Source organism: Mustelus asterias, chromosome 4 (genome assembly GCF_964213995.1).
Source record: "Mustelus asterias chromosome 4, sMusAst1.hap1.1, whole genome shotgun sequence".
Taxonomy (NCBI): domain Eukaryota; kingdom Metazoa; phylum Chordata; class Chondrichthyes; order Carcharhiniformes; family Triakidae; genus Mustelus; species Mustelus asterias.
In genome coordinates this window covers 94,157,366-94,181,945 of record NC_135804.1, presented here as the reverse complement: position 1 = coordinate 94,181,945, position 24,580 = coordinate 94,157,366, and the positions used below count along the sequence as shown (strand labels likewise).

At 46.2% G+C, this 24,580-nt stretch overlaps 1 protein-coding gene across 2 annotated transcripts in view; it reads right to left on the bottom strand.

The window, feature by feature from the left end:
• Positions 1-4,754: 4,754 nt before the first annotated feature.
• LOC144492350 (uncharacterized) overlaps positions 4,755-24,580 on the bottom strand; it is a 69,207-nt gene continuing 49,381 nt past the window's right edge. For both annotated transcript variants that reach the window (XM_078210346.1, XM_078210347.1), the window contains exons 5-6: positions 9,112-9,264; positions 4,755-4,936 (exon numbers count right to left, since the gene is read on the bottom strand). In XM_078210346.1, the coding sequence (XP_078066472.1) occupies positions 4,832-4,936; positions 9,112-9,264 (258 nt within the window). In that variant the 3' untranslated portion in view covers positions 4,755-4,831. The remainder of the gene's footprint in view (positions 4,937-9,111; positions 9,265-24,580) is intronic.

Here is a 24,580-nt window from a genome sequence, read left to right as displayed (position 1 = left end):
CCACTGTGGGGTTATTCTAATGTTGCTGTTGGGTTAGGGTGTTGACACTGTGGGGTTGTTATAATGTTGTTGTTGGGCTAGGGTGTTTACACTGTGGGATTAATACACCTGTGGTGGATGCTGTTGTGGCACATCCCAGTCGGGCCCCGCCTCCTGGGAGAGGTATAAGACCCTCTGCTCAGGCGGGACCCCTCCAGTCTGGAATGGTGTACTCGTGTTTAAATAATTCCATTGTTTGTCAATAAAAGCCTTCAATTACTGAAGCCTTGTATCTCGTGCTCGATTGTCGCGCATCAATTTTATTGACAAACACAAAACTCCCGACATAAAAGAGAGTATGGAACAAATGCTAAAACCAGAGCGTCTGACGCTGGATCCACGTGCGGTCGGCGCCTCTAACACCTTCGACCACTGGCTGAAGTGTTTCGAGGACTACCTGGCAGCCTCTGCAGCAGTTACTACGGATAACGACAGACTCCAGGTCCTCCATGCGAGGGTAAGCGACACTGTCTACCTCGCGATTCGTGCGGCCACCACTTACCCGAGGGCCCTCGAGCTTTTGAAAAAGCGCTACACGAGACCTCCCAACGAGATCCACGCTCGTTACCTCCTCGCTACACGACGTCGGCAGTCGGGCGAAACCATGGAGGACTACGCCAATGAGCTCTTGCAGCTTGCCAGGGGCTGCGACTGCAAAACTGTGTCGGCTGAGCAGTACATGTACGACCTCGCCCGAGATGCGTTTGTGGCAGGGGTAAGGTCTTCGTACATCCGTCTCAAGCTGTTGGAGAAGGGGAATCTCAACCTGACCCAAGCGATGGAGATGGCTGAAATGCTGGAGGCGGCGTCGAAAAGCTTGGCCCTGTATCCGGAGGACCACGTGGAGACAACGTGGCAGGAGCAGTCACAAATCCCTCCTCGCCCCATGGGCTCGCACTCCCATATCGACCCGACGACGGCGGCAGCCCCAGGCGGCCCGCGGTGCTATTTTTGCGGAGGAGCCAAGCATCCACGGCAACAGTGTCCTGCTAAAACGGTGATCTGCAATCAATGCGGTAAAAAAGGGGCACTACGCGAAAGTCTGCAGGTCGAAGCCCAAGAACGGCAGTGCAGCCTGTGACCCTCCAGAACGGAGATCATCTCCATCGGCGTCGCAGTACCCACGAGGTCCGACCACGTGCGAGCCCAGGACGACGCCATTGTGGCTGGCGGAGGAGGAGGAAGACCACCAGGAGTCGCTACGCTTGGCGTCCTCAACCATGTGCGATTCATGGGGCGGCCATCTTGGTCGACGACGACCAGGAGCGACCAGCAGGGGTCCTCAGCATCAACCTCGGCTGCCTGCAGTGACGTCCAAGGGCCAACGGTGGCGTCGATCACCCTGGACCAGGCTAAGCATCACAGGCTTGACTGTTCAATGATGAACATTAAGGTAAATGGTCGTACTGTTTATTGTCTGTTTGACAGTGGGAGCACCGAGAGTTTTATTCACCCTGACACTGCAAAGAGGTGTGGACTCCGGGTTCTACCTGCCAAACAGACAATTCCTATGGCATCACGGTCCCGGTCTGTACCGATCCAAGGACGTTGTGTGGTAACTCTGGAAGTGCAGGGCACAATTTACGAGCGATACAGGCTCCTTGTGTTGCCGCATCTTTGTGCGCCAATTCTCCTCGGACTAAACTTTATGGTCCACATGAAGAGTGTGATCCTACAGTACGGTGGGCCACTCCCTTCGCTGGCAGTAGGGAATCAGCCGCAGCCTCCAAATCGTCCAAAGCGCCCCGCATGCAATCTTTCCACACTAAAGATCACCACACCCTCTTTATTTAAGAATCTGGTACCAGGCTGCAAGCCCATCGCTACGAAAAGTAGGCGTTACAGCGCTGAAGACCGGATCTTCATCAGATCTGAGGTTCAGCGGCTCCTCAAAGAAGGGATCATACAGTCCAACGTTAGTCCGTGGAGAGCACAGGTCGTGGTGGTTAAGAGCGGGAACAAACCCCGGATGGTCATCGACTACAGTCAGACCATTAATCGATATACGCAGCTGGATGCGTATCCTCTCCCGCGCATATCTGATATGGTCAATCAGATTGCGCAGTACCGGGTGTTCTCCACCATAGACCTTAAGTCCGCCTACCACCAACTCCCCATCCGCCCAGAGGACCGACAATACATGGCTTTTGAGGCGGATGGTCGTCTGTATCAGTTTCTTAGGGTTCCATTTGGTGTCACCAATGGGGTCTCGGTCTTCCAGCGTGCTATGGACCGAATGGTGGACCAGAACGGGTTGCGGGCTACCTTCCCGTACCTGGATAATGTCACCATCTGCGGCCATGACCAGCAGGACCATGACACAAACCTCCAGAACTTTTTGCGCACTGCGTCTCGCCTGAATCTGACCTACAACAGGGAGAAGTGTGTATTCCGTACGCGCAGGTTAGCTATCCTGGGATACATGGTGGAAAACGGGGTCATTGGTCCTGATCCAGACCGTATGCGCCCCCTTACTGAACTTCCCTTGCCCGCTAGCGCAAAAGCACTGAGGAGATGCCTCGGCTTCTTCTCTTATTATGCGCAGTGGGTCCCCAACTACGCGGACAAAGCCCGTCCGCTTATCAAGTCCACGACTTTTCCACTCACGCCAGAGGCCCAATTGGCCTTCAAGGCATTGAAAAGTGACATTGCGAAAGCCACGATGCACGCGGTGGATGAATCCATCCCTTTTCAGGTGGAAAGTGATGCATCTGATTTCGCCCTGGCCGCCACACTAAACCAGACAGGCAGGCCCGTCGCGTTTTTTTCCCGCACCCTCCAAGGTCCCGAAATTCGGCATTCAGCGGTGGAGAAGGAGGCCCAGGCTATTGTGGAGGCCGTCAGACACTGGCGCCATTACCTGGCGGCGAAGCGGTTCACCCTGATCACGGACCAGCGGTCCGTGGCGTTTATGTTCAATAATACGCAGAGGGGCAAGATCAAGAATGACAAGATCTTGCGGTGGAGAATTGAGCTCTCCACCTATAATTACGATATTATGTATCGTCCAGGGAAACTCAATGAGCCCACGGATGCCCTCTTGCACGGAACATGCGCTATCATGCAGGAGGACCGCTTGAACGCCCTCCATAATGATCTGTGCCATCCTGGGGTCACTCGGCTCTACCACTTCATCAAAGCCCGCAACCTGCCCTACTCGGTGGAGGATGTCAGGTCGGTAACAAGAAGCTGTCGGATTTGCGCGGAATGCAAACCGCACTTTTACCGACCTGACCGGGCACAATTGGTCAAGGCCACTCGCCCCTTCGAGAGGCTGAGTGTGGATTTTAAGGGCCCCCTTCCCTCAACAGACCGGAACGTGTACTTTCTTAACATCATAGATGAGTACTCCCGGTTCCCGTTTGTTGTCCCCTGTGCGGACACGTCGACTGCCACGGTGATCAAGGCATTCCGTGATCTTTTTACCCTGTTCGGGTACCCCTGCTATATACATAGCGACAGGGGCTCGTCGTTCATGAGTAACGACTTGAGGCAATTCCTGCTCTCATACGGGGTTGCCTCTAGTAGAACCACGAGTTACAACCCTAGGGGCAACGGACAGGTGGAGAGAGAGAATGCTACAGTCTGGAAGGCTGTCCTATTGGCGTTGAAGTCCAAAGGCCTTCCAGTCTCCCATTGGCAGGAGGTCCTTCCAAATGCGCTTCACTCCATTCGCTCCCTCCTGTGTACGGCAACCAATGCTACTCCCCACGAGAGGATGTTCTCATTCCCTCGGAAGTCATCCTCGGGGATATCTTTACCAGCCTGGTTGACGTACCCAGGACCCGTCCTTCTGCGGCGACATGTGAGGGCCCGCAAGTCCGACCCCTTGGTCGAACCGGTCCACCTCCTCCACGCCAACCCTCAGTATGCCTATGTGGCATATCCTGACGGGCGAGAGGACACAGTCTCGATCCGAGACCTGGCGCCCGCAGGGGACGTAGCAACTCCTGTCGCTCCCATACCCCCTGTCACGAATCCCCTATCGCTTATTTCTTCCCCGGACGTGGCGCGGTCAGCACCGGGACCAGTGCATAACAGTTATACTCCCATGTACAGCTTGCCTGAGACTCGGAGATCGGCGCCACCGCAGAAGGTACCGGGATCCCCTGCACCACCGCTTCACCAGGGTCAACCGGCCCGTGAGTCCTCGAGGGAACAGCCGGACGCTGTTTTGGAGAGAACGCCACCGCAAGCACCTGCTCCGGTGTCACAACCGGTATTGAGGAGGTCACAACGACGGTGCGGTCCTCCAGACCGTCTGGACTTGTAGATTTTTTTGTATATATGTAGTCTGTTTTCGCACCCCGCCGGCCTTTGTTTTCAAAGGAGGGGTGAATGTGGTGAACCATCGTTGGTTACCACTGTGGGGTTATTCTAATGTTGCTGTTGGGTTAGGGTGTTGACACTGTGGGGTTGTTATAATGTTGTTGTTGGGCTAGGGTGTTTACACTGTGGGATTAATACACCTGTGGTGGATGCTGTTGTGGCACATCCCGGTCGGGCCCCGCCTCCTGGGGAGAGGTATAAGACCCTCTGCTCAGGCGGGACCCCTCCAGTCTGGAATGGTGTACTCGTGTTTAAATAGTTCCATTGTTTGTCAATAAAAGCCTTCAATTACTGAAGCCTTGTGTCTCGTGCTCGATTGTCGCGCATCAGTGAGGCAGATATTAAACTGTTCTCAGTCTGGGAAAATAAGCATTTCAGTAAGTATTAGTGATCAATCTGAGCATTTATTATTGTTTGTGAGGCCGTTTCCAAAACTGCTGTGAAAGATTCAAGCTTTACGGAATTAATTTACAGCATTTCCATCGAGTAATCTCTTCCACACCAGAGAAGCAGTATCTGAGTATTTTGGAAGGCCACTATGTATTTCTCCAATCTGTGTCAATGCATCCTATAAAAAAGAGAGTAGAATTAAGGAAAAATTACAAATGCTGAATATCTGAAATAAAAACAGGTCCGCCAATCTATTTAAAAAGAAAAAACATACTGTGACATTTCAGGTGTGTACAGCTAATCTGAACCAACAGTTGAGAGAAACACATTCTAGGAAAGTTGGAAAGGTAGATTTTCCAAACTCAATAAGGACCCAATTCATCCTTCAACCTCCAGTCTGATAAAAGGTACATACCCAAGCATGCACATATTCTGCAGTGGAACATGCATCACGCCTACCCATCTTGCCATATTGATAAAGGTAGAATCCAAGCTCTCGTCTGAAACAGTTGTTTGGCTCTGTACACATGGGGGTTGGGGGGGCATTGGGTGATGGGGCAGAGGGAGTCTAATGTTTGTGTCAGGCCCCCTTTCAGATTAGTTTGTGACTGGCTGCAGTATGGGGCTGCATAAAATGATCATAGAAATAGAAATCATAGAAATCCTACAGTACAGAAAGAGGCCATTCGGCCCATCGAGTCTGCACTGACCACAATCCCACCCAGGCCCTACCCCCATATCCCTACATATTTACTCACTAATCCCTCTAACCTACACATCTCAGGACACTAAGGGCAATTTTTAGCATGGCCAATCAACCTAACCCGCACATCTTTGGACAAGCTCCTGTCAGTCCTCTGAGCAGCCAAACCAGCTATCTTTAATGGAGGCAACTGGAAAGATGAGTTTTAACTCACTGTGGAACTGGGAAAGCAGCAGTGCTCCTCCTGGCTTCACATGAGATTCATGCTTCACTGCCTGCTGAGACTTGCTCCCCCATTCCCAGGAGCTGCTTTGAGCTTGGGCCAGATTCATTCCTCCGAGGATTAATGTTTTGCCTCTGGAATCGCAAGGCACAGATAGTAAACAACTGAGGCCAGTGGACCCATTTGGTGTGATCTTGTTACTGTCTGCACCGGGCGAGTGTGGTGCGCTAGGTTTCTGGCTGGATTTGGGGGCAATCCAATTGCTTTTCACACATGCTGATTAACCTACTTTCTTTACCCAGCAATTTCTACTTGTGTATGAAAAGAAATTAGAAACCAAGTTTTCCTTTCAAATGTTACAAAAGCAATATAATTTCAAAATATATTAAGGTTCACACTGTTGAATCAAAACTAGCAGCTCCCCCGATGACAAGACTGAAGGAGTAACAAGACTGTGCTATCCAAACTACAGCCTATGGGCCATATTCAGCTTATGAGTCCTGTCTGACTCTGCTGTCAGTTTGACTATGTGGGTGTAATCTGACTACTTGGATCATTCCAAATCTTGCCACTCTTCAAAATTGCAGTCTCCATAGTGCTGTTGTTTTACAATGAGGCAGTGGTTGAAATATTCAGTTCTGGCAAATAATGAATGTACGATCTGCTCCAGCAGCTGTGCAGAGTTGATCAGCCAATGTAATGATGTCTCAAGTGGCAGGCTTGAATCAGACAATAAGCAAGAATCTCAGGGTGATTTTTAACCTTTACATCTACCGACTTGTGGTGAATTGGGATGCAATTTGGATTGCTGCATGCGTATTCAGTCAGTGATGGCCTCCCATTGCATAGCAAGACTGTTAGACAACCGGAGGCACGAGCAGCTCTGCTGTGGGGCTACTGGTGGTGCCTCAGCAACATGGTCTTCCAATTCCTCTTCCATAAAACAAAGCACTTGTGCCTTGTCTGAAGTCACAGGAGTGAGGCTGTGGAGGTTGAAGGGCTAGTTCAAATGTCAGGAAAACTGGCAAAGTAATGCGTTCCTTTAACTCAGCTGAGAAAACACAATTTTATAAATTATCAAAGTGATATTTTCCTTCTTGTCAGAATATCACAAGCTGTCCATTACAAGTGTAGGGGTGGGGTAATTCACTTTTTCTTGATACATGGTCCTGGAAAGAGAATAGAATAGAATCCCTACAGTGCAGAAGTTGGCCATTCAGAAGTTTGCGCCTGCATCTTAAGTGAGTCCAAGCCAAACCCTATCCCTGTAACCCCACGCATTTTGCACCGATAACCCCCTAATCTACACACTAAGGAGCAATTTAGCATGGCCAACCTACCTAACCTGCGCATCTTTGGATTGTGGGAGGAAACCAGGGCGCCCGGAGGAAACCCATGTAGACACGGCGGGAACATGCAAACTCACACAGACAGTGACTCAAGGCTGGAATTGAACCCGGGTCCCTGGCACTGTGAGACAGCAGTGCTAACCCCAGTGCCACCATGCCAGAAAATATTTATTTATATCTTGATGATCTTAAAATTCACTTCTAACTTTACCGTAGTGAATAGCAAGCCATTCTAATTTTAGGCAGATTAATAAGCAAGACCTCAAAGGTAATTATCTCCCAATTGCTTGCGATGCTACATGCCAGTGAGTACAGAAATAGAAGGACAGGTCAGTTGAATGTGTGGTTGGAGAGATGGTGCAGGAAGATGGAATTTAGTTTCCTGAGAAACTTGCACCAGTTCTGGTGAAAATGAGATCTGTATGGGTCTGAAGGGTTGCACCTCCTCAAAGGGAGAGTTATACTAATATTGTTGGGGAAGTTTTAAACTTATCAGTGGTTAGCACTGCTGCTTCACAGCACTAGGGACCCAGGTTCGATTCCCGGCTTGGGTCGCTGTCTGTGTGGAGTTTGCACATTCTCCCCTTGTCTGCGTGGGTTTCCTCCGGGTGCTCCGGTTTCTTCCCACAGTCCAAAGATGTGCAGGTTAGGTGGATTGGCTGTGCTAAATTCTCCCTCAGTGTACCTGAACAGGTGCCGGAATGTGGCGACTAGGGGATTTTCACAGTAACTTCATTGCAATGTTAATGTAAGCCTACTTGTGACTAATAAATAAACTTTTACTTTAACTTTTAATTTTGCAGGGAGATGGTCAACAAGATGCAGTAATAGAAAGGAGAAACAAGGTGCCCAAAAGAACAGGACAGATAGTACTAGAGGAAGAAATGGTTTATTATTAGATGGGATCAAGCAAAGAGATAATACATGAAAATCCACGAGAGGTTTAATGAGTGTAGATGCAAGGAGCATGGTAAGTAAGGTTGGTGATCTGCAGAAATAATAGTTATATGGGAATACAAAATCATGGCAATTACAGAGCCTGGCTCCAAAAGTGGCAGGATTGGGTTTGAGACATTCCTGGCTACATAGTGTTCAGGAAAGATAGGGAAAGGAAGAAAGGCCGGTGGTGGCTCTATTGTTTAGGGGGAATATTACGGTCCCGAGAGGGAGGATGCCCTGGAGGGGTCAAGGACAGAATCTCTTTGGGTAGAATTGAAAGAGATGCAGTGTTGCCCAGAAGACTTGGATGCAGTGCCAAAAAAGGTTAATGATTTTCTTTGTTCTGACAAGATGATTCCAATGTGACATCCCCATGACAGGCTTCCATGTCTACAACCCTCAACAGACACTCAACAGCCGGAGGCCACATGATGTTCATGAACCTAGGAGAAATGCGAGCCCAGAATAATTATTGACCTGTTGGCAAGGCTTAAAGATCTGACGCTTTTGAGGACCTGGCAGCACTGATAGATGCAGCTTCTTATTTAAATGAGCGACTAGAATAAGACAGCATGGTGGCACAGTGGTTAGCACTGCTGTCTCACAGCGCCAGGGACCCAGGTTCAATTCTGACCCCGGGTGTCTGTGTGGAGTTTGTATGTTCTCCCCGTGTCTGCGTGGGTTTCCCCCGGGTGCTCCAGTTTCCTCCCACAGTCCAAAGATGTGCAGGTTAGGTGGATTGGCCATGCTAAATTGCCCCTTAGTGTCAGGGGGGGGTTACAGGGATAGGGTGGGGTTGTTGTCAGTGCAAGTTTGATGGGCTGAATGGCCTTCTGCACTGTAGGGACTCTGTGAGGGCAGCCTGCAATGCCTTATTTTTCTCACTTGTTTGTCCTTACAGGAGAATAGGGTACACAATGTGACAGGGAGGGTTTGCACAGGCAGAGGAGCACTGCTTGCCATCCTCACAGGCATGGACATCACAAGGGTGGCCCCACATAAACAGATGGGTGGTAGAAAGATGAGGAATCCTGTAGAAAAGGGTAAAAAGATATTGAATTCTACAGATGAAGGGACTGGAGTGCAATTCTCCCATCCGACACAGCGCCAAAGACTCAGGTGAAAATAAAGCTGCATACCTTGGTGTAAATGTGTTCCTCTATTTTTTCTTGGAGAGAAGCTTCTTCCAATTGTATCTTCTTGATGCGGAGGAAGTTGTGTTCTGCCAGCTTACTGACCTTCTCAAGGCAGGCAGCACATCTGGCGGGTTGGTGCATGCTGGTTTCCACAATCTAAAAAGGCAAAAGAGTAAAGAAATAAGAGCAACAATGATGACAAAGCAAGACCCTTTCTCTGTTTCCTCAATAGTCATAGAACAGAATCCCTTCAGTGCAGAAGGGAGCCATTTGGCCCATCGAGTCTGCACCGATCCCAATCCCACCCAAGTTCTAAAATCGTAACCCCACATATTTACCCTACTACTCCCCCTGACACTAGGGTTAATTTAGCATGGCCAATCAACCAAACCCACACATCTTTGGACTGTGGGAGGAAACCGGAGCACCCGGAGGAAACCAACGCAGACATGGGGAGAATGTGCAAACTCCACACAGACAGTGGCCCGAGGCCAGATTTGAACCCAGGTCCCTGATGCTGTGAAGCAGCAGTGCTAATCACTGTGCCATCCCATATGCTGATTCTTGTTGAGTTACAGTTCCACAAGTACTAAGAGCCTTCCAGTCCCTCCTTCAAGTAATCTTTTTCAGTGTGCAAAGTCCATGATTAATCTATTCAACCACAGATGACATTACAGCTGAGTCCTGTCCGGTGCTTATCCATGTCCACATTAACTTTTCAACATGCACCAATTGATTGCAGCCAGAAGTGTGAACTTTGGCTGAATAGTTTTTATTTGTTCCTTCACAAGTTTTTCAATTATTACATAATTTACATATTAGTTAGTATAAAACACATGCATGTAACATTGAGGAACTAGACAGACATCCATCAAACATTGTAACCTACATATTATGCTGCTTGATACCAATACATTATTAGCTTAATTGTCTGCTATTTTAGGGACATGATAACCCACTTACTTTAAATGGGTTGTAAGCTCAGTTAAGAGGTCAGTAATTTCATTGAAATTATCTAATAATTCAAATTATCAACTATTTTCGACAGCTGTGTTATAACACATTCAGTATTTCTCCAGTGGAACATACTTCTGTGGAAATTAAAATACAGAGAGGCCTCAGCCATTTGCCATAATGGAAAGGCCCTGCAGTAGAAATTTGAAGACTGGTAGATAATTAACAAAGCTTGAATATTGGTGCATACCTTCTATCCTAACATTACATAAATGTTGGTTTTGTACGTATGGGACCAGCAAAACCCTTAGCACAGGAACGAAGAGGAGTGTACAACATACAACAGGTAGAGGTGATGACCTCGTGGTATTATCGCTAGACTATTAATCCAGAAGCTCAGTTAACGCTCTACGGACCCAGGTTCGAATCCCACCATGGCAGATGGTGGAATTTGAATTCAATAAAAAATCTGGAATTAGGAATCTGCTGATGACCACAAAACCATTGTCGATTGCTAGAAAAACCCATCTGGTTCACTAATGTCTTTTTGGGAAGGAAATCTGTCATCCTTACCTGGTCTGGCCTACATGTGATTCCAGAGCCACAGCAATGTGCCTCTCAACTGCCCTCGGGCAACTAGGGATGGGCAATAAATGCTGGCCAACCAGCGGCACCCATGCCCCATGAATGAATAAAAAAAGGAGCAAGATTTTGCCCCTAGCTTTGTGACGCCAATGTCAGAAACAAATGGGATTCCAAGCCTACACTTGTCAGCAGAAAGTCTGCCACAGCAATCTTCTGGGAGATAGCTTCCAAATTGACCACGTCCATACTCGCTGACCTGTTAAGCAGCTCTGAAGCCTCGGCAGCCCCATCAGGAGAGGTGGACACTGCTCAGGAGGTTGAGGACTGTAAGGGTGCCTCAGAGAGTCAGCCTTGCAGGCATAGATCTAAATTGAGCAGAAGGAAACCTTTCTGGGTGATTTGATTAGACTGTGAGGGCACTCCGCTAGGGACAAAATGCTGGCAAGCTCGCAAAATACCCCCTAATTGAGACCTTAAACATCTTCTCTGATGTTCAAGATACTTGAGGAAACAAGCTGAGACTAAAGAGTTACTCCTCACAACCTGTATCTGAAATGGATTCAAATGCTGACCACAAAGGTGTCACTGCGCACCAAAATGTTTGTAACAAATGTCCACCCGAAAGCTATTTTATTTTGAATGCGTCTCCTGAATCATTTGTATTTGATCTTTTTTGCCTTGTTTTTCCTGTCTCCACCTCCATGTCTCTTTCAATCAGATTTCCCAATTTCACTGCAAATTGCTCAAACTGTTTTATCAGTTGTAAGATGGTAATGTGACTTCATCTGCATTTCACATCAGAAGCTGACTCCAAAGCATAGAAGATTCTCGTTGCTCCCTTCCGTGTTTTCTGATATAGGAGGGATGTGAGGAAAAACCTTTTATGCAGTGAATGGTAACGTCCTGGAACTTGCTGCTCACGAGAGTGCTGGAATCTATGATTTCAAGAGGAAACTGGTTGGGCACTTGAAGGAAATAAATTTGCAGGGCTACAGGAATAGCCACAGGGGAATGAAACTGATTGGGTTCATCATGGGGTGCATCAGAAAGAATGCATGGCAACGATGTCTGCATCCTGTCAGGGCACCTCAAAAATGGTGCGACACATGATATTGAGCATGGGATTGGTGTCAGCTATTAGCATCCTATCTTGTCTGCGGGTTCTCCACAGTGCAAGCTGTGTACTGCTGAGGCTTGAATTGAAAGATTCTTCTACATTCTTGGGGCTTGGTGTTCTGCCATTTCCGCAGACTGAGGGAGTGGGTTCAAGATCCCACCCTTTGATTGACAGTGTTGAGGGAATATTAAAGGATTAGCTGTCTTTGATGTGGTTAGTGAATAGCTATTGGTTTTTGTGATTATTGTCCCTTTAAGGATCAATCGGCAGAGTAAAGATCACATGAGGAACCAATCGGGGAGCAGGGTGGGGGGATCAGCCTTGTGAGCTCGGTTTTCTGTTCCAGAACCTTCTCAGGAGCTGATTGCAGTCATGAGACTGGTACACCTCTGTATAGTTTTAACCTGTAAATAAACGTGTTGTTGTTTTTCCTTTAACTGGTGAAAAAGAATTATTACAGTTTTTATAATAGATTTACTACTGAAGGGAATTAAAATCTTTGAATAGGTTACACAAATTAGTTTTTCTTTTAGTATCAAGTGTGTAGGAATGAGTACTCTCTTAGATTGTTAATTTAATTTTTTTTCATCACCACATGGCTCCTGAGGTCTGCCCATCGTAGATACTGAGTGAGTAGCCACGGAGGAAACATAGGGATATGAGGGGCCGAGGAAGTGGCATGGAGATATGAGGTGGCATGGGGGTATGTGGAGGCATGGAGGTGGCATGGGGGTATGAGGAGGGATGGGAGCTGGGTCTGGAGCTAGAGGACCTTACAACCTTTTATAAAGCTGAGCCAAAGTCTTCTAAACAGCTCATTTTGACACTTGCCCATCTTTGTTGCTGCCTCCAACCTGACCTCAGAGGCAACAGGCCTGACTCGATAATGTAAATACAGGGTTGCTTCCATGGGGACAGGTCTGTGGTGTTGGGAGGTTTTCTGACTTGAGCTTCCTGCCTCCATGGTGAAAATCTGGCCCATGGAGGCTGAATCAGGAACTGCAAAGTTGAATAATAAAGATCAATAGAACAAAGAAAATTACAGCACAGGAACAGGCCCTTCGGCCCTCCAAGCCTGCACCCACCATGCTGCCCGACTTAACTAAAAACCCCTACGCTTCCGGGGACCACATCACTCTATTCCCATCTCATTCATGTACTTGTCAAGACGCCCCTTAAAAGTCACTACTGTACCCGCTTCCACTACCTCCCCCGGCAACGGGTTCCAGGCACCCACCACTCTCTGTGTAAAAAATCTGTCTCATATATCTCTTTTAAAACTTGCCCCTCGCACCTTAAACCTATGTCCCCCCCAGTAATTGACTCTTCCACCCTGGGAAAAAGCTTCTGACTATCCACTCTGTCCATGCTTCTCATAATCTTGTAGACTTCTATCAGGTCTCCCCTCAACCTCCGTCGCTCCAGTGAGAACAAACCAAGTTTCTCCAACCTCTCCTCATAGCTAATGCCCTCCATACCAGGCAACATCCTGGTAAATCTTTTCTGTACCCTCTCCAAAGCCTCCACATCCTTCTGGTAGTGTGGCGACCAGAATTGAACACTATATTCCAAGTGCGGCCTCACTAAGGTTCTATAAAGCATCAACATGACTTGCTAATTTTTAAACTCAACACCCCGGCCAATGAAGGCAAGCATGCCGTATGCCTTCTTGACTACTTTCTCCACCTGCATTGCCACTTTCAGTGACCTGTGTACCTGTACACCCAGATCCCTTTGCCTATCAATACTCCTAAGGGTTCAGCCATTTTCTGCATATTTCCTATCTGTATTAGACCTTCCAAAATGCATTACCTCGCATTTGTCCAGATTAAACTCCATCTGCCATCTCTCCGCCCAAGTCTCCAACTGATCTATATCCTGCTGTATCCTCTGATGGTCCTCATCGCTATCTGCAAATCCACCAACCTTTGTGTCGTTCGCAAACGTACTAATCAATCCAGTTACATTTTCCTCCAAATCATTTACATATATTACAAACAGCAAAGGTCCCAGCACTGATCCCTGAGGAACACCACTTGTCACAGCCCTCCATTCAGAAACGCACCCTCTGTCTTCTTTGACCTAGCCAGTTTTGTATCCACCTTGCCAGCTCATCTCTGATCCCATGCGACTTCACCTTCTGCACCAGTCTGCCATGAGGGACCTTGTCAAAAGCCTTACTGAAGTCCATGTAGACAACATCCACTGCCCTACCCTCATCAATCATCTTCGTCACTTCCTTGAAAAATTCGATCAAGTTCGTGAGACACGACCTCCCCTTCACAAAACTATGTTGCCTCTCACTAATACGTCCACTTATTTCCAAGTGGGAATAAATCCTGTCTCGAAGAATCCTCTCTAATAATTTCCCTACCACTGATGTATGGCTCACCGGCCTGTAATCACCTGGATTATTCTTGCTACCCTTCTTAAACAAAGGGACAACATTGGCTATTCTCCAATCCTCTGGGACCTCCCCTGTAGCCAGTGAGGATACAAAGATTTCTCTCAAGGCCCCAGCAATTTCCTCTCTTGCCTCTCTCAGTATTCTGGGGTATATCCCATCAGGCCCTGGAGAATTGTCTACCTTGATGTTTCTCAAGAACCCCAATACCTCCTCCTTTTTGATCTCAACATGACTCAAACTATCTACACATCCTTTCCCAGACTCATCATCCACCAAGTCCTTCTCTTTGGTGAATACTGACGCAAAGTACTCATTTAATACCTCGCCCATTTCCTCTGGCTCCACACGTAGATTCCCTCCCTTGTCCTTGAGTGGGCCAACCCTTTCCCTGGCTATCCTCTTGCTCTTTATATATGTGTAAAAAGCCTTGGGATTTTCCTTAATCCTGCTGGCCAATGCTTTTTCATGACCCCTTTTAGCTCTTCTTACTCCTTGCTTAAGTTTCTTTCTACTTTCCTTGTATTCTACACTTGCTCCGTGTGTTCCCAGCCTCCTAGCTTTGACAAATGCTTCGTTTTTCTCTTTGACTAGGCTCACAATATCTCTCGTTATCCAAGGTTCCCAAAACTTGCCATACTTATCCTTCATCCTTACAGGAATGTGCTGGTCCTGGATCCCTATCAACTTACACTTGAAAGCCTCCCACATGCCAGATGTTGATTTGCCCCCAAACATCTGCCCCCAATCTACATTCTTCAGTTCCTGCCTAATATTGTTGTAATTAGCCTTCCCCCAATTTAGCACCTTAACTTGAGGACTACACTCATCATTATCCATCAGTACCTTAAAGCTTACTGAATTGCGGTCACTGTTCCAGAACTGCTCCCCTACTGAAACATCGACCACCTGGCTGGGCTCATTCCCCAGTACCAGGTCCAGTATGGCTCCTTCCCTAGTTGGACTATCTACATACTGTTTCAGGAAGCCCTCCTGGATGCTCCTTATAAACTCTGCCCCATCCACGCCCCTAGCACTAAATGAGTCCCAGTCAATATAGGGGAAATTAAAATCTCCCACCACAATAACCCTGTTACTTTTACACCTTGCCAAAATCTGCCTACACATCTGTTCCTCAATCTCCTGCTGGCAGTTGGGTGGTCTATAGTAAACCCCCAACATTGTGACCACACCTTTCCTATTCCTGAGCTCTACCCATATTGCCTCGCTGTACGAGCCCTCCGAGGTGTCCTCCCGGAGTACAGCTGTGATATTCTCCTTAACCAGTAGTGCAACTCCCCCACCCCTTTTACATCCCCCTCTATCACGCCTGAAACATCTATATCCTGAAATGTTAAGCTGCCAATCCTGTCCTTCCCTTAACCAAGTCTCTGTAATGGCAACTACATCATAGTTTCTAGTACTAATCCAAGCTCTAAGTTCATCTGCCTTACCTGTTACACTTCTCGCATTGAAACAAATGCACTTCAGTCCACCAGACCCTCTCTGATTTGCAATCCCACACTGCCTGCTATTTCTCTGAGTCTTACTGGCCCTACTCTCTGGTTCCCCTTCAGCTAATTCACCTTTGCTTTGGGTCCCACTCCCCTGCCAAACTAGTTTAAATCCTCCCGTGTGACACTAGCAAACCTCCCGGCCAGAATATTTGTGCCCCTCCAGTTTAGATGCAACCCATCCTTCTTGTACAGGTCCCACCTGCCCCGGAAGAAACCCCAATGGTCCAGATATCTGAAACCCTCCCTCCTACACCAGCTGTTTAGCCACGTGTTGAGCTGCACTATCTGCCTATTCCTAACCTCACTAGCACGTGGCACAGGGGGTAATCCTGAGATTACAACCCTAGAAGTCCTGCTTTTTAACTTTCTACCTAACTCCCTAAACTGCTGCTGCAGGACCTCATCACTCTTCCTGCCTATGTCGTTAGTACCAATATGTACCACAACCTCTGGCTGTTCACCCTCTCCCTTCAGAATGCTTTCTGTCCGTTCAGAGATATCCTGGACCCTGGCACCAGGGAGGCAACATACCATCCTGGAGTCTCTTGCACGCCAACAGAAACGCCTATCTGTACCCCTAACTATAGAGTTCCCTATAACTATTGCTCTAGTCCTCTTTGTCCCTCCCTGCTTAACAACAGAGCCAGCCGTAGTACCACTGCTTAATAAATTCAATGCCAATTCATGTAACAAAGCATAATGAATCATAGAATCATAGAAACCCTACAGTGCAGGAGGAGGCCATTCGGCCCATCGAGTCTGCACCGACCACAATCCCACCCAGGCCCTACCCCCACATATTTACCCACTAATCCCTCTAACCTACGCATCCCAGGACTCTAAGGGGCAATTTTTAACCTGGCCAATCAACCTAACCCGCACATCTTTGGACTGTGGGAGGAAACCGGAGCACCCAGAGGAAACCCACGCAGACACGAGGAGAATGTGCAAACTCCACACAGACAGTGACCCGAGCCGGGAATCGAACCACTGTGCTACCGTGCCGCGAGAGGGAAAGAAATATTGGTCAAAAAAGGATTGAACAAAAATGGTTTTAAAACCAACATTTTTTTTTAAAGTCTGCAATAGCAAATGAAAGCTGAAGGAATGAAGCTCTATGATTGCAATTATTAATTTTAGTGCCAGTATGATTGCTTGGCTGCAATTAACATTTAATATGCTATTAACAAGGGTACTTAGATTGAAAGGGCCAAGCCCTTACTTTGATCAATAGCTAAGTCAGTATTAATAGGACAGGAACGTTAGCCATTCCATGAACTTGAGTAGGGAATGAGAGGGCATTTTCACACAGCTTGTGGACGAGACGCATCTCAGACAACTACTTCTGTATTTTTGCATTAAACTGCACACTGGCACTGAATTGAGGTTGCTGTCCAACTAATACATAAATAACAGTGATGCTGTTAACCTCACTGTTATTTTTATGGTAAATTCAATTTAGAAATTTTTCTGGGTGCAATCTTTTTAACGGTTCCTGGCAAATCCAGCGTTTGTTGCTCATTCCTAATTGCTCTTGAGAAGATGGTGGTGACCAACCTTCTTGAACTACTGCAGTCAATATGTTGAGGATACACACATTGCTATTGGGAAAGAGGTTCCAGGATTTAGACCCAGTAGCAGTGAAAGAACAGCGATACAGTTTCAAGCCAGGATGCTGCGAGGCTTGGAGGGGAGTACAGGGGCTGGTGCTCCCATGTTTCTGCTGCCCTTGCCCTTCTAGGTGGTACAGGTTGTGGATTTAGAAGATGTAGTAATTTTGAAGGTGGCTTGTTGTGGCTTCAAGCAATAATTGATTTATTAACAACAATATATATATATAAAAATAAGGGTCTGACAGAATTGCAATCCACATCTACTTTCTTCACCTCCCTGGCTCCAACTGAGGTTCCTCCCCATCCCAGGACACGCGCCCTTGCTCCCGATTGGCTTGGCTACCATGGGGCCTATCCATAGGGTCCGACCCATCACATGGTCCTCAAAGGATCGCCCCCTTAAAGGGGTCATATTACCACAATAGATGATGTCAAAGAGCCTGGGTGATTTGCTGGAGAGTATCTTGTAGACAGTAAACACCGCTGCCACAATGTGTCAGTGATCGAGGAAGTGAAAATTTAAAGGGTGGATGGGATGAGAATCACGTAGAGTGCTTAGTCCTGGATAGTGTCAAACCTCTGAGTGTTGTTGGAGCTACACTCATCCAGGTAAGTGGAAAGTATTCTATCACACTCCTAACTTGTGCCTTGTAAATAATGAACAGGATTTAGCGAGTCAGGGGGTGAGTTACTCACCGCAGAATTCCCAGTTTCTAGCTTGCTGTGGTAGCCAGAGTATTTATATGACTGGTCCAGTTAATTTTCTACTCAATGATAGCCTCCAGCATGTTGATGTTGGGGGATTTAGAGATGGAAATCCTGATGAATGGCAAAGGGAGATAGCTGGATTCTCTCATGTTGGTGATGGCACTAATTTCACTTGCCACCTATCATGCCCAAGCTTGAATGTTGCCCAGGCCTTGCTGTATGTGGATAACGACGGCTTCAGCATTTGAGGTGCTGTGAATGGTACAAAATACTTCAATCATCATCCTCATTTCTGACCTTCTGATAAAGGGTCCAGAACCCAAACTGAGCATCAATGAACATGTTGCTGCTGAACAAGGGTAATTTGGTAACATTGTCAACAGCACCTTGACATGAGGTCATCAACTGAAAATTGTCACTAAATCGATGAGATATAGAAAGTAATCTGTTACACCATGAGAGCACAGAAATTCACGCCAGAGAGTATTTGAGGCAGTGACCATGCAAAATTTAAAGGAAAGTTGGATAAATATTTGAAGTAGAGGAAAGATTATGGCAAGAGAGAAAGATATTGGTTCAGTTTTGGATTGCTCCAGCAAAGTGCTGGCAGAGATATGATGGATTGAATGCCCTTCTTCTAAAGCTAATAAGAAATAGGAACAAGAGTAGGCCATTCAGCCCCTCATGCCTGCTCTGCCATTCAATAGGATCATGGCTGAGCCAACATTCCTCACATTCACTTTCTTGCCCACTCCCCGTAACCCTTGATTCCCTTACTGATCAAAAATCTACCTATCCCAGCCTTATATATACCCAAGGACTCTGTCCCCACAGCTCTCTCTGTGGTAAGGCATTCCAAAGACTCTCAATTCTCAGAGAGAAAAAGATCCATCTCACCTCAGTCTTAAATTGGCACCCCTTTACTCTGAGACTACACCCTCTGGTCCTAGACTCTCCCATGAGGGGAAACACCCTCTCAGCATTTAGCCTGTCAAGCCCCTTAAGAATTCTATATATTTATTTGAGATCACCTCTCATTCATCTAAATTCCAATGAGTAGAGTTCCAATTTGTTTAACCTTTCCTCATAAGACAATCCCTCCACACCAGAGATCATTCTAGTGAACCTTCTCTGAATTGCCTCCAAGGAAATAATATATTTCCTTAAATAAGGGGACCAAAACTGCTCACAGTACTCCAGATGTGCTGTAAATATCTATGGATGGATCTATGGTCTTGTGTAAAGCTGGATAGCATGAAAAAGATAGCATGAGAGGTATAGATCGGGTGGATTCTCGGAGGCTTTTTCCCAGGGCTGAAATGGTTGATACGAGAGGACACAGGTTTAAGGTGCTGGGGAGTAGGTACAGAGGAGATGTCAGGGGTAAGTTTTTCACTCAGAGGGTGGTGGGTGAGTGGAATCGGCTGCCGTCAGTGGTGGTGGAGGCAAACTCGATAGGGTCTTTTAAGAGACTTCTGGATGAGTACATGGAACTTAATAGGATTGAGGGTTATAGGTAAGCCTATATATAAGCCTAGGTAGGTAGGGACATGACCGGCTCAACTTGTGGGCTGAAGGGCCTGTTTGTGCTGTATTTTTTCTATGTTCTATGTTATAAAATTATAGTGAATAATTGGAATACGGATAATGAAAGTTCCACTGTAATATCCTTACTGTAACTTTTGAATAATTTTAGCACCAGTTTCACATAATCTACTTGTCCAACATTTGTGATTTAAACTGAACATTGAGTTTTTCTTCTAAACATACATAAAACCCATTCATTGCTTGAATGACATTTTACCAGCATTATATCATCACCAAGCCCCATTACGCTTTAACTGATTAAACTAAATATTATTTATTTTTCAGATTGAATGTCATTCCTACCCATAAGTAATATTTTTTCTTGGCTGACACATATCCAGCTTCAAATAATCAAAACTATATTAAACAAAATCATCTTCTTGTCTGCGTCAATTTATCTGAGCGAAAGCAAGGTGGCGGTTGGGCATTAACACTTAATGTCAGCACCCCAGGGGCTAAAAGGGGGGAAACAAAATTAAGACTCCTAATCCTGATTGCTATCTAGTGACTCCAGGGTTGATCCAGAGTGATTGTTCTGTATGTCTGGTCACATGGGTGAGAAGCTTATTGGTGTTTGTGTCTCATACGATTGAACTTTGGCAAGCTACCAGTATGAACTAATGCTCTTCCTTAGTAGCTTACCTTAATGGGAAGGAAATTGAGCTTTCCTGATTCCTGCACATCTCAAATGGGAGGTACAGCATTCTTTCTGTTTGTATCACAGCTTGGCATGGCTCCTGCTCTGCCCAAGACCACAAGGAACTACAAAAGATTGTGAATGTAGCCCAATCCATCACGCAAACCAGCCTCCCATCCATTGACTCTGTCGACACTTCCTGCTGCCTCGGCAAAGCAGCATAATTAAGGACCCCACGCACCCCAGACATTCTCTGTTCCACCTTCTTCCATTGGGAAAAAGATACAAAAATCTGAGGACACGTACCAACCGATTCAAGAACAGCTTCTTCCCTGCTGCCGTCAGACTTTTGAATGGACTTACCTTGCATTAAGTTGATCTTTCTCTACACCTAGCTATGACTGTAACACTACATTCTGCATTCTCTCCTTTCCTTCTCTATGAATGGTATGCTCTGTCTGTATAGCACGCAAGAAACAATACTTTTCACTGTATGTTAATAAATGTGACAATAATAAATCAAATCAAATCATTTTCGTTACAAAGATTAAAAGTGGTTAAAAAGCTTTATACTAGTAGGTAGAGGAGGTGCTGGAAAACACCCCCAGATTTTCTGTCCTTCACTTAGTATGTCTTGGTCATTAGGGAGGGGGAGGCGTTCTTCCCAACAGGAACTAGAATGTTTGCCAGACTGGTTCCCAGTCTCAGTGGAAGAACAAGTAGATCAATTCTAGAACCTTTGCAACCACAATCTGAACTGTAATGATGAAAAAGTTCAATGATCTGAGTAGCCCTGCTAAGGTATGCTTCCACTCTCTGTATCACACTGAATCACCTGTGGTCCTAGCCCTCACCTGCCTCCCCTCACCTGATACCTCTCACTCTCCTCCAGTCACAGCCATATATTTCATTGAATTGCCTTTTGCAGTTACTGGTAGGAACAGAGTAGACCATTGAGCCCTCTGTGCATGCTCTACCATTTGTTTGTAGCTGATATGTGATTTAATTTATATGCTTCGGTTTCATATCTCTTAATACTAAAAATAATCTGTCAACCTCAGTTTTAAAATTTCCACTCTGGTAGACTTTGCTTTGTGATGGAAATAATTGGAGCCTTTAATATCACTCTCCATAGCCCCGGGCATGTAGTGGTGTATGTTGGGCCTTGGTGAGACCACACCCTGGAGTATTGTATAAAATTTGGCCTCCTTACCAAAGAGGATGTACCAGCCTTAGAGGGACTGCAGTGTAGATTTCCTGGACTGTTTCTTCAGGAATTGTCCTCTGAGAAGAGAATGAGTAGACTGGCTCTATGTTCCCTAGAACATGCAGTAGTGTATATTGCCACAGCAACTTGGACTCCTGGGGGGAAGGGAGGTTGACTCAGTTGGTTGGTGTGGATCATTCAGCCCTTCAAGCCTACTCTGTCATTCAGTACAATAATATCTGATCTTCTACCTCAATTCCACTTTCCTGCACTATCCTATTTTCCCTTAATTCTCTTTACTATCTAAGAATTTATCAACCTGTCCAGAACATATTTAGCGACTGAGCATCCAAAGGGGCAAAGAAGCACTTCAAAGAGGCACAGACCTCAAAGTGAAAAATATTGTCCTCACTTCAGTCTTTAGCCAAAGCTTTATTCTGAGACTGTAACCTCTAATTATAAGCTCCCCAGGCAGGGGAAACATCCTTGCTGCATTTACCCTATCAAGTGCTTTAAGACTTTCAAATGTTTCAATGAGGTCACCTTTCACTCTTCTGAATTCCAGGCAACATAGAGCCAGTCTACTCAATCTCTTCTTATAGGACAATTCCTGAAGAATCAGTCCAGGAAATCTACGCTGCAGAGCCTCTAAGGCAGGTGCATCCTCTTTAGTAAAGAGGCCAAATTTTATACTGTACTCCAGGGTGTGGTCTCACCAAGGCCCTTACAATTGCAGCAAAACTTCTTCACTCTTTTTCTCTGTTAAAAAGACTGACATACTCTGATTCCTAATTATTTGCTTACTTGCATGCTAACTTTGTGTGATTCATGTACAAGGACATCCAAGTCCCTAAATACCAATATTTGCCAACTCTCAACATTTAAAAACTAATCTGCTTTTACATTATTCCTTCCAAAGTGGAAAACATCCCAGAATATGAGCCGGATTTTATGCTCCCCAGCCAGCAGGCTTGAAGACATGGAAACTTGTAAAATCCAGCGCATGGCCTACCCACAGCCTACCTGTCTTCCCTAATCAAATTTTAGAGGGGGCAGTGGAGGTGTCAAGTGACCTATCTGCCCTTGGACCTATTGAGGCCCTTACGGCCTCTTAAGAAACTCATCCTGCCCCACTGCTATTTTACCCACTGCAGGGTAAAAAAACCCACACCATCTAAGAAACCACACAACTTTACCTGCATAGGCTGGTATCAGGCAAGTGGGGGGGGGGAGCCACTTTTGCGAGTTTCCTATGCCCAAAAGAGCCCCCCTCCCCCCCCCCCCCTCCCCCGCCGCACAAAATCACTCTTCCCTCCTTTACCTCCCCTCCCCAGTCTCTCAATTCCCACCTTTCTCATCTGGAGCTGCCAGCCTGTCCCCCAACAATACCTTTCACTAATCTTAAATACGGATTTCTCTTTGTTGGGGTGAGGGGATGGGGTTGGGTGGTGGGGTGGGTGGGTGGTGTGGGGACTGTAGTTCCAGCAGTGGCCACTTTTCCCACCTGGCACTGTTGGGACTAGACAGCTGCCAGCATGCAATTGGCCAGCAACCATCTAAGATGTGACCAACTCCCGAGAGAGGAGAAGTCTCATTTTAAAGTAATTAGTGCATTAGCATTAAACTGCTCAGGGCCAGCCAATCAACCTTTTAGCCAGACAGCTGGAGATCAAGGTACTCTTTAAATCCAGTTTTAAATTTAATCTGTCATGTACTTGGCCAGTCTATTAACCTGCTACTTAATGATATCAGCTGTAGCTCAGTTGGTAGTACTCTTGCCTCTGAGTCAGCAGGCTGTGTTCAGATGTCACTACAGGATTTGAGCACAAAAATTTCACTCAAGTGCTGCATTGTTAGAGGTGTCAATTTTTGGATGAGATTTGGGTCCTGCCTACCCATGGGTTTCCTCTTGGTGCTCCGGTTTCCTCCCACTGTCCAAAGATGTGTAAATCAGGTGGATTAACCATGATGAGTGGGGTTATGGGGATAGGGCGGGGGATTACAGGGATAGGGCAGGGATGGACCCGGCTAAAATGCTCAGTCAGAGAATTGGTGCAGACTCAATGGGCCAAATGGCCTCCTTCTGCACAATAGGGATTCTATGATTCTATACCCTCTCAAGTGAATGTAAAATTCCAATTGTTTCAACCCTTATGTCACTTTTACTAGCAGCCTTTATTCAACCAAAGTCCTCGGACATGGTTACTGCTGTCAAGCTACATTCTCAATCTCTCACTCAGGTCATGACAATCTTGATGGCACAGAATTCCCAGACAGAGACCCTTTAAATGGTCTGGTGGGCTCTGGCAACATTGAGTCAATAGCAAAGGATCTTATTGAAATATAACCCTTTGGCCTTCCTGTTTTTTGCTCTGTGCTCTGTTCAACTATATAAAATGCCCAGTAACACAGCCTCTGCTCTATTCTCAGAGAACTTATTCAACACCAGAATCTGTTTGAAGACAGCTAACCAGAAAACTGTCCCATTCAGAGAGAACATTGTTTGTTTCCTCTTTACATGAATTCTAGCATGTTCTGAATTGCCAGACAGAAAACAGAGTAAGCCAATCCCACTGCAATTAGTTTTCAAATTAACCTTTGATTCTTTGCTGGTAGGAAATTTCAAAATTAACATTTGATTCTTAGCCCCATGGTAGCCTCAGATCACATGGTCATTTCTCAGAATCTAATGATTTCATAATATAGAAACCAAATAACCCTATTTCAGAATGCTCTCCAGCCCACTTAGGTCTCAAAGGGACATTGCACAAAAGAAAATACAGGCTTTTCCCAGCAAGTGGGACATCACACACTTCATTATCTGTAATGTGCTTTGAGATATCCTGAGATCATGAAAGGTTCTATATCAAAACCTTTATTTTCATATTCCTTTGCAGCCTCTTTATGTCCATCTCACAGCTTACATTCCCACCTAACTTTGTACCGGTAACAAACTTGGATACATCATACTCGGTCCTCTCAAAGTCATTGATGTAAGTTGTAAATAGCTGAGGCTCAAACACTGATCCTTGAGATATTTTGTTAATTATAGCCTTCCAACCCTAAAATTATATGCGCTGCTGTCACACAGTAGCCAAGAGAAAGCTGTAGCTGCACACTGCAGATAAAGGCATACAAATCCA